At 26.5% G+C, this 11,060-nt stretch overlaps 1 protein-coding gene across 2 annotated transcripts; it reads left to right on the forward strand.

Annotated features, from left to right (window-relative positions):
* Window positions 1–9,303: 9,303 nt before the first annotated feature.
* Window positions 9,304–10,769, forward strand: LOC112284262 (small ribosomal subunit protein uS15). 2 transcript variants are annotated; one of them, XM_024523934.3, is made up of 4 exons: window positions 9,304–9,388; window positions 9,575–9,877; window positions 10,024–10,210; window positions 10,498–10,769. In XM_024523934.3, the coding sequence occupies exons 2-4, from the start codon at window positions 9,724–9,726 to the stop codon at window positions 10,529–10,531; spliced, it is 375 nt and encodes a 124-aa protein (XP_024379702.1). In that variant the 5' UTR covers window positions 9,304–9,388; window positions 9,575–9,723; the 3' UTR covers window positions 10,532–10,769. The 2 variants fall into 2 exon arrangements, with proteins under 2 accessions (XP_024379702.1, XP_024379701.1); XM_024523933.3 differs by having other exon boundaries at window positions 9,575–9,786.
* Window positions 10,770–11,060: the final 291 nt, after the last annotated feature.

Below are 11,060 nucleotides of genomic sequence, written 5' to 3' on the forward strand. Positions count from 1 at the left end.
GTAGTGATTGAAATTTATGGAACAATTTGAGTGCATTGTTAAGATGTTTATTTCTATAGACAGCAATTAGATTATGAGACTGAAAAAGATACCAAAAGATAGAATCAATGTAATGCATACAAGGAGTCTATTAAGAAAAACTTTATATACATTCATCGACAAGGATAAAGAGACATTTTTAGCGCATTGCAAAGTACAAAGTGCACATGTGCCATTATCTTATATAGATAGTTTTTTATGTTTTTATTGTTGTTTTTGAAGTATTTCATCAAGCAAAAATTGACTCTTATCAAGCTCTATCAACTACATATAAATGTGATACAAGTTGACAATCCAAACATGTACGTACTTAGCTATTTTTATTATACATAGTATGTCTATTTTTATTTTTTTAATCTTTATTTTTCACATTTGAAAGAATATTTTTGCAGTCATTGTGTCTATCTCAACATTTAGTTTGATTGTGATGATGTCACCCTTGCAAATAAGTCACCTTACTATAAGAAAAAAAATATTTAAAAATCTATCTTGATGCAACAATTCTTCAACAATAATTTACATCTAATTTTGTCAAGAAGTATATCAATTGATATGCTTTAAACCAAACTATTACTAGCAATATCATCCTTGATGTATATGATGTTGAACTTAATGCAGCCATGAATAAAGATTGGCCTCTTATCATGTACATATTTAGGTTGAGGACTATGAGGGTAGTATCATTATATTGCATCATAGTCACATGCATCCTTTGATTGACTATTACAATAGTAACTTAATTCATTAGAATATAATGATCATTGATATTATCTATATATGCAACAACATCTTCTTCTAAGACAAAACTGTACAAGATAATGGCACATGTGCACTTTGTAGTTTGCAACTTTTGTACCACCTAACAATTTTGTTCCAAGATATTGTTGATAGTCGTACTCTTGCTAAGATTTCTTTTAATATCCTTAATAATTATAATAGCTAAAATAAATCAAAGATTTTATTCATGTTCTATGTTCTTCTTTTCATCTTGTTTCCATATGCAAAAGTTATGACATGCTTCTTATTATTGGGCCATTTGTACAATATTAGAAATTATATTTAGTATCACAATACAATGTGCAAATTGAATTTGTATACATCTCAGATGCTTGTTAATGAAGTGAATAAGGTCAATAACATATACGCTATCTTTATTGATTACAACAACCCTCAATGGCTATTCTTCATTGATAAGCTGAACTAACTCAATAAATATTTCATTTCTCCTCCTACTCGCTATACATCAAATTATTTGTTTAAGATGGAACAAGAAATTTGGATGGCTTGTTACCTTATAAATATACTTGATGAAAAATCTATTACATTCTATCTAGTTAAGTTGGGCACCATTAACACTATTTGTAAAATTCTACTAATAGAGTTATTCAAGCCTTCAATCACTACCATCTTTGAGGTGTCCATCAAGAATCTTTAGTTGTTGTCTCATCCTAGCAAGGCTTTAACTAACAAGAAGTTTAAGTCCTTGTTTAAGAAGTATTTTTCAATTTTGCCCAAGTACCTCAACTACTATTTAAAGGTCCTTGAATTAGTATTATTGCCAGACAATAAAACACCAAATATTCAAAAATACACCACTATTGCTAATGTTGTAGCTAATGATTTTAACTAGAATATTCATCTAATTTTGTGAAGCACAAGCCCGAAAAACCATCCAATAATAAATAGAAGATTACGTCAAATCAAACTTCAATTTTTAAGTTCTTTATTCCAACTATCTAAAAAACGTCCAATAACAATATCATTTTTTTTTAGAAATTTGGCTAAAGATATAAGATAGAGTTTCATAAGTTCATTATAGAATTATTATTCATCTTAAGAAGATATTGGACATTGTCATATAATGTGAATTCTCGCTTAAAAATGAACAAAGCACCCGGTTATAGAAGATAAATAGAAAATGTAACAACAATATTTTACTAAGTCTAATAGAATCTTAAATAAAATCTAAATAATTCTTAACAACTTTAATCAAAATTTAACCAATTTAAAAGAAATTTAAAAGAAATTACAAAAGAAACATAAAAAAGTCATACATTAATTTTAAAACAAATAATAAAAAAATTCTAAAGAAATATAAAAATAAAATACTTAAAGAAATAAAAATAATATTAGAAAAATAAAAATAAATAAATAATTTAAAATAAATAATAAAGAATTTAAAGAAATAATAAAAATAAAATTCCTAAATAAATCCAATATAAATCCTAGATGAATCCTAAAAAAATCTTAATCAAATCTTAACCAAATCTTAATAAAATTTTAATCAAATCTTAATGAAACACTAATTAAATTCTAACCAATTTCTAATCAAATCCTAAATAATCTTTAAAAAATCCTAAATAAATATTAATCAATTACTATAGTTATTTTAAAACTTCAATAAATATTAATTAAATTTTTAATCTTGATTGAATTTCATTCAAATTTCAATCTACATATAACTAACAAGCATACAAAATTTGAGAAGAATCAAACTCAATAATTGAAAAAAAGCTCTTGAAACCTCTCGTATGTTTGCTACTTCCCTTTTCTATCTTGAATATTGATCTTTCAACAGTGATTTTTTTTTTGAACCATTCAATTGCTTTAAAATTTTATTTATGTATATATTTATAAGTCTAAATATCTTTTATCAATTTTTACTTCAATCAAACTGGCAAATGTTGTAAGATCACAAAAACCCTTATTGAGCCTAAATTTCAATTATCCGAGACCATAACCTATAAAAACTCTCACAACCTTCAATCTAATTGTTTGATTGACATTAAATTTCTCACACACATTCAAAACAAGTATAAAGAAGACCTAACAAGTTTTCTACTTGTAAATATTTTACAACACTCAAAAAATCATCAAAATCTAAATCCATTGAGTATATCTCTCACTTTGAAAAGCCCTCATAACCTCAATATGCCTTCAAATTACATGAAGTCGATTCTCAAAAATCCTCTTATAAATTTTTTCTCAAATGTTACTTTTTAATCAAGCAAAGAACCTTGGAAATGCAAAGAACCTTGGAAATGCAGTAGATGTACAACTTTGTGCCTTGGGATCTGATTACAACCTTAGTTCACAACCGGTCCTCCCTAGATATCAATCCTTCATATTTTGAGGTAATTTTTGCTAAAACCTATTCTTAATCTCTTCTTTAAATTTCCTATATCAATTATTTATCTTATTTACTTTGATTTGGCTCACTTATGCCATTTGAAAGTAAATAGAAGTCTCTTCTTAGAGAAGGAAATATTTGCATTTTTTTAATTTTTACTACCTCTTTATCTATTATCTATATTATTAAAATAATTTACTAAAGTATTTTCATTTGAGCTCCTTTATAAAATAATGTTTACTTTCTTCTTTCACTACATAATTAATTTTCCACATAACATGAAGAGCTAGCTTGATGTTTTTTTTATTGCCTTGTAGTTGTATATCACTACTTTAAGGTTGACCAAGGTGAGAAGACCTTTTAGCTTGAACTTGAACTCCTCAATATTATATGTGGAATAAAATAAGTATTTTTTGATCTATAAAATATACCTTAAATTGAAATTGTCAAGGAGAGCCCATTGTTATACTTTGTATCTTCATTTAAATAAAATTAAGCTCATATTAGATTTTTTTAAAATTCAAGTCTTGCTAACAAGTTTATTTACTGAATTTTTTTTATTTTATCCTTTTTGTTTGTTCTCTGATACTTCCTATTGACATAATAGTAGAAGAAAGATGTGAATCAAGGACAATTTTAAAAATATTCTTATCAAAAGAAAGAATCAAATATAGAAACTTGTTAAAATTCTAATATAGATTTTGGATAATGAAATTGAAAATATCTCTCTTTTAATCAAATATATAATTCCATCATTAACAAATATTAAGATTTTATTATTAAATAAAAACTCTTTAGTATTAATTTATGTCTTATAAACTTATATTTGCCTAATGATTTAGTAGAAATGTTATCATGTTGAGCAATAACTAAAACATGTCTAAATTTTATTTTTATTCTATTTTTTATAAATTTGTAAATAAAGATATAATGAGTCCTTTAAATATGATTTGTTTATTTCTAAAAGACAAGATTTCACACTTACTTTACAAAACTTTGATTGTTATAATTAATTTGAATAGAAGACTTACTTCTTATTGTGATAATTTTATAAATTTAATAATTCATATAATAAAATTTAAGAAATGATTAAGTTGAATTTTATTTTCCATCTTCAATAATAAGAACTAGAATCAAATAATGTATATATTATTATATTAAAACCAATAATTCATTTTTAAGCAAGTGATTTAAACTATTATTTAGTATTAAATTTGCTAAGATATCAAAAGTTATTAAATTAATTGTATGTGTGCATATATATATATATATATATATATATATATATATATATAGATAGATATATTTTTAATAGTATCACAATTTTTAGATCTAATCTACAACCAAATTTGATGTAATTTTGATTCTTATTCTATTTCTTTTATCATATGAAATATAATAAAAACTAAAATATGATTAATGTATTACAAGAAATAATTAGTTTTCTATCTAGTTTTAATTTATATAGTAACTTAATGTTGTTTGGTTTTTTTTCTTATACTAAAAGTATATTGTTTAGTTTTTTATTTCTTTTTTCTTTTTTGTAGATAATATTATATCTACTATTATATGTTTTGGTCTTGTAAAATAGACATATATGAAATGGTAAATTTAAACATACATTAGCAAACTTTAAAATCTTTAAAATTTAATTTAAATATTTGAAATTTTTTTAAAAAAAATAAAAAGAAATTAGAACCTTTTAAAACTTTTTATAAGATTTTAATCTTTTCTGCATTCTAACTTATTATTTTAAATTTTACTAATGATTTTTTTTTATAATTACCGTATTAACTTTATTTTCTATTTTTTTTGGTAGTAAAGAAGTTAAGACTTCTTCAAATTTTTATTAAATCTAATATATATATATATATATATATCACTTTATACTTGGAAGCCTAATTTAAAAGACCATGGTTAAGAAGATTTATTGAAGCCCTATGCTTGATGAAGAATAACCTTCTTTTATAAGCCTTGGCCTTTGGATATGGTGTAAAGTAGAAACATGATAGAAAATAAATAAAATCATTATGTTATTACATGCAATATGTTAGTTTGTATCTTATTTTAAGAAATTTTTAAAATTAAAAGAAAAAATAAATAAATAAATAAATAATGGCTATTATAAGCATTTTTAGATACAACTTCATAAATTATTCTAAAAACCACATATAGAAAAATGATTATATATATATATATATATATATATATATATTCTATCTTCTTTTTTTTCTTTTTTTTTCTTTGTTTTTTTTCTTTTTTTTCTTTTTTTATAGGTCTTTGGACTTATTTTTCTAAGTATATAGCCAACTTAACCAGAGTTTTTAGTTTCAACCAACCAAAAAATTCAAAAGATGCAGCTTCTCACCTTATCTTCTCAATATAAAATATTCCAAATAGATGAATAGTTATAAAGATTAAATATAAACCTATACAAATAATTATGTGTTTCAAATTATACTGCTAGATTTTAACAACTTGCATGAATATATATATATATATATATATATATATTCAAACAGAGAGAGAGAGAGGAAAAAAGAATAAAAAATAAAAAAATAAGAGAGAGAGAAAGAAAGAAAGAGAGAGAGGATTTCATATGATATAAATAATTTAATTTTAAAAAAATCAAATACAAAGTTAAGTCATTCAAATGCAAAATGAAAATTATTAAATTTGGTTTAAATTGCAAATAAAAAAATAAAATATATTATATTTTACTAAAACATATATATATATATATATATATATAAAAAAAATGGTTATAGATATAATTTATAAAAATATAATATTTTTATAATAAATATGTTTATTTATATATAAAAAGAATTATGTAGTTATGTACTACTAACTTATTTATCATCCTATGTATTTTTATTATTGAAATTTTGTATCATACCTTAAAATCCCTTGATGAGTTAAAGAAAAATATAAAAATATTTGTATAAAAACAATTTTTCTAAGTTGAATATTAACATGTATTACTAATAATATTTATATTCTCCAAAAATACTAAGTTATTGTAAAGAATGACTTTTTGATATCTATTGAAGGTATTTATGGATTACTTATGTTGTTAAGAAATTGAGTAAAGAAAAAAAAGCAACCATTTAGAAGGAATTGCAGCATGTTGAATATCATGTATTTACTTCATAATCAATGAATCTTTTTAAAATTTTGTAATTTACAGACTTCTATAACTTAGACTATACAATTTAGAGATAGAATATCACAATCAAGAAAAATCTCTTAAAGCATATCAATTAAAAAAAATAAACTGAAAATATTTATTTTATGTATTTATATGTAAGAATATTTATAGAAGAATCCAAACTAGACAAAATATTTGCCACGTATTTTATATTATCAAATACTCCAATTATCAGTATTAAAAGAGATTTGCTTTTAATGTGGATATATTACCAAATCATCAACTAAGTGATTGAATAATTAAATTAACAAAAAAACCTATATTTGGATCAAAGTAAAAAATTTTGCAAAATAAATTAACTATATTGCAAAAATATATTATGAATATGTATTCATTTTTTGGAAATAAACAAGTTGATTTTACAAAATAAATCTCATCAATACAAATTTGATTGCAATTGGAATAATTTAGAGAAAACTGTATTTTTTAAAATATTTTAAAAGTCCCATTACTTCTTTAAATAATCGCATTTTAATATAATTCTTAGATTTTTAGCTTTTAATGTGAAAAAATAAAAAGATTACAATTGTTATATAATTTACTTTAAAACGCAAAATTTGAATATTATTAACTGTAAAATATTTTTCATGAGGAAAGTTTTGTAAATTTTACCATTTATATTAAAGAACTTAATATGAAATATTATTACTTAAATCATAAAAACTCAAAATTATTTTTAAGTTTATAGTTCTTGGAATTCACATGAAGCCAAATAAGGTGCAAAAGCATCTTGGTTTCACATGTGGTCTTATCACATCTAAATAGTATTAAATGATAACTGCATTTGTTTTTTCAACAATATTTTTTTATCATGTTAAGAAAAAAAAAATATTATGTTGGATCAACAAAAGACAAATTCTCAAAGTTAATGCAATTTCGTTTTGAAACAACATTAATGCCAATCTTTAACAACTCATCTAAAAAATAAAATAAAAATTTAAGATGCAAAAGAACTGAAATTTAGTTTAGATAGTATTACTAATATTTAACAATTAATTGAACGTCCAAATTTATACATAAAAAATTATGTTTGAATTTGAAAAATAACTTCTTTACTTAATGAGATTATCACATGTGGCCTTTTGACTTTTTGTTATTCAAACATTAAATTATTTTTATTGGATAATATTATGGGTTTGTAAATAAATTAATAAATAAATGGTATCATAAAATTAGGGGCGGTAAAAAATTTAGAAGTTTATAAAAGAATTCATAAAGTCTGTAAAGCATGTAAAGAGCTAAGATTTCAAAGACATCTACCGCATAATCTTTTTCAAACACTTTTCATTCCAAAAAGCTCATAATCAATGATATAAATAGAATTTATTCTAAGTTTTTTATAGTCTAATAACAAGGACTCAGCATTGATTAATATAAACTGTTTCACCACAATAGATTATCATATCTTCTAAAATAAAAATATTAATCGAGCAAAGAACAATTAGCATTTTTTTAAAAACATATGCCACATTTATAGACTTCCAAAGGATATTACATTATAATAAAAATTTACAATTCACAATAACCTTTTAGAGAAGAATATATCTAATTTTAAGTATATCCAATTTTATGCAAATACCCAAATATAAGCATTTTATGATAAATTATACACATCAATTAATTTTTATTTTTTAATATTTTTCATTTAAATTTAAGATTATTTATGCTTTTCATGATCTCCATTAAACTGATGGTTATCTTTAAAGTCTTCTTTGTAGTACCTTCTATTTGAGTTTTATTATTTTGTTAAACTAGCTTATACATGCAGTATTTGTATATATATATATATATATATATATATAATTCTCTTTTAATATACTGTGCATCACTATTTACTGCATGTTTATCAACACAATTGCAATCTTATTTTCAAAGATAAATATTGAAAAGTTATTAACGTATGAAATTGGATGGAATAATGATTAATGTTCATAAAAAAATTAATTCAACTTTGAAAATAATTTATATAATTATACTCAAAATCGATCTTCAACATTGAGAACTATGTCAAAGGAAAAAATTAGAGTTTCTGTGCAAGATGTTTTCTTCAAATAATGATTGTATATTAGTATTCACAGTTAATTGTTGAAGTTTGTTATTATTATTTTTTTAATTTATGCAAAAAAATAAGCATTTACAAGCATTATATAAACCAGCTCCATATCACAAGAATGTGTGTTCTGAACACAAGTGGATTCTTTAGGGCTTGTATATCATATCATTAGAAAAACAAAGAAAAAATTAAAAATGCCAAAAATATCAAGTATCTCTTAAATTTCTTTGAACGGATAGTTTTACGTTTTTAGCACATTTTTTTATAAACGGTACTTTGTCAAATACTTTCTTTGTATATTTATTTTTGATAAATATGTTCACAAATTCTAATAAAAGGCTTTGTTTACTTTGATATGTGCATGCTATGATAAGCTTTTTGTTTTTCGTTGGAAAACAAAACAGAGAACTTTAGTTTTCTTATGTTCATTAAACAACATAACATACTTTTCTACTATTTAACATGTTCGACCTTCAAAATACCAAGAAAAATATATCAATCATGCTGTAAATTGTGACTATTATTGATATACATTAAAATTTAAAATTACAATTTTTGTGTGACCCTACTTCATTGTTTCAACTGTGAAACTAATGAATACTTCCGTAATTTAAGAGTTGAAAAAATTACTTGTTAAACATCCTAAAAAATAAATCTACTTTAAAAATCATTGGTGATGTTAAGTTGGCTAGTTTTACCAAACAGAGCAATCCATTCCAGTCACGGCATTAGGGGGGAGGGACTTTCCTCCTACCCTGTCACCGCGGGAGACGAGGGCTGAGCAACAGGGCGTCGAAACCCTAATAATCTCAGGGGTGGCCAGGGTTATATGAGCTCCACCCTCGCGTACAGAGGGTCCCTTTTCAACGCACACAGTCTGGTGGCTTTCGCCTCCCGAGTCGGCTCCAGCCTGCAACCATCAATCTTCTATCATGGGGCGCATGCACAGCTCTGGGTATAATCATCTCTCTTTGTTGCCGCATTCCCTCACACGCCCTTGCTGGACACGCTCCTGTAATGGCAGTGGCTGGTGTCTCTTTTCCGTGGTTGATGGGGATTAGGGTTCAGGGTTCTGGACTTTGACGGCGTTTTTGTTTTGAGGTTTTGTTGGATTGAGGTCTGAGATTCTTTGTGTGTGCAGTAAGGGTATGTCCTCTTCGGCTCTGCCGTACAAGAGGAGCCCGCCATCTTGGTTGAAGATCACAACCGCCGAGGTTGAGGAGCACATCTGCAAGCTCGCTAAGAAGGGATTAACCCCTTCTCAGATTGGTGTGATTCTGAGGGATTCGCATGGTATCGCTCAGGTCAATAGCGTTACTGGGAGCAAGGTCCTCCGTATTCTCAAAGGACACGGTAGCGATTTCCGACTTTCTCTTTAGACCTTCTGTATGCCGCACTGGAAAGTCTTGGGGCTTAAACAGTGAGCTGTCAGGGGCTATGCATGGTAAACGCTGCGTCCAAGCTGTCAGAGGTTCTATTTTTCGGACCTCAGATGGTGCTACATGAAGTCGGAACTTGGTGTAGATGAATTGTTTAAATTTCATTATTTTTCCTTCTTAAGGCTTACTAGACCATTTGCATGGCGTTCAGGTCTGGGTCCTGAGATCCCTGAAGACCTGTACCACTTGATCAAGAAGGCCGTTGCCGTGCGTAAGCATTTGGAGAGGAACCGCAAAGATAAGGATTCCAAGTTCCGTTTGATTTTGATCGAGAGCCGTGTACACCGGTTAGCTCGCTACTACAAGCGCACAAAGAAGCTTCCCCCCACCTGGAAGTAGTAAGTTACCATATCCACACTGACTTCGTAGGCTTCTGTTTGCACCATCTTCCACTTTTTTATAATTCTCACATTTAGGTACTCTAAAAACATATCTTTTTGCACCTAAGTCAATAAATGGAAAGAAGAATAGAATTGAGTAGACTCTTATCTGACAGGAGTAGTTTCCCGTTTCATGACTCCGACTGGTGAGACCTTTTAGTTCAAGCACTCCACATGTCCTTCAAGTCTGTCTCATGAATAATCTCCATTGAACTGAGCTATGAAATATTTGTGTTTGTGTGCAGTGAGTCTGCCACCGCCAGTACACTCGTTGCTTAGGTGAAGAGGCCACTCGATTGCCTCCAGATTGAAGAAGCTCTTGCGGCGACACCTAGCTTTGCATTCCAACTGTGTACTGAACAAAGACATGCGTTAATTGAAACACTCCGTCTTCAGGTTGCCACTGTTAGTATTTGTGAAACTTTGCACTGAAATCGGATTTTTTACTGTTATATTTGCCTGAAATATACTGCCCAGATCTTTCTTATTGCACTTCTGGGAGATTTCGAACTTTCAACTCCTCAATGTCGTGGATTCTACCTGATGTTTAATGTAGAAGTACATGCCAGCTTTCGAAGCCAAAATTTTGTATTGCCACGTTTGCATGAACTCTGCCAGTAAAATAGTGATGTACATGGCTTGAATATATGTGAGAAATTGATATAATTGTGGAATAATTTTATTTTTTAACAATGGTAATCTTCACTTCCTTTTTCAAGCCACTTCGCAAAAACTAGGTTGATGCTATTTATTATGTTTCTCATTGATGTTAAAGCAACCTGTCACTCAAATTTTGTGAAAGAATAAG

Source organism: Physcomitrium patens, chromosome 7, assembly GCF_059467195.1.
Source record: "Physcomitrium patens ecotype Gransden chromosome 7, ASM5946719v1, whole genome shotgun sequence".
Classification (NCBI taxonomy): Eukaryota; Viridiplantae; Streptophyta; class Bryopsida; order Funariales; family Funariaceae; genus Physcomitrium; species Physcomitrium patens.

Bases quoted from the DNA above. Each gene is read 5' to 3' on its own strand.
- LOC112284262 (XM_024523933.3), top strand. From the start codon at position 9,366: ATGGGGCGCATGCACAGCTCTGG. The intron at 9,389-9,574 runs GTATAATCATCT...TTGTGTGTGCAG, and splicing joins GGGCGCATGCACAGCTCTGG to TAAGGGTATGTCCTCTTCGG. The intron at 9,787-10,023 runs GTAGCGATTTCC...CATGGCGTTCAG, and splicing joins CCGTATTCTCAAAGGACACG to GTCTGGGTCCTGAGATCCCT.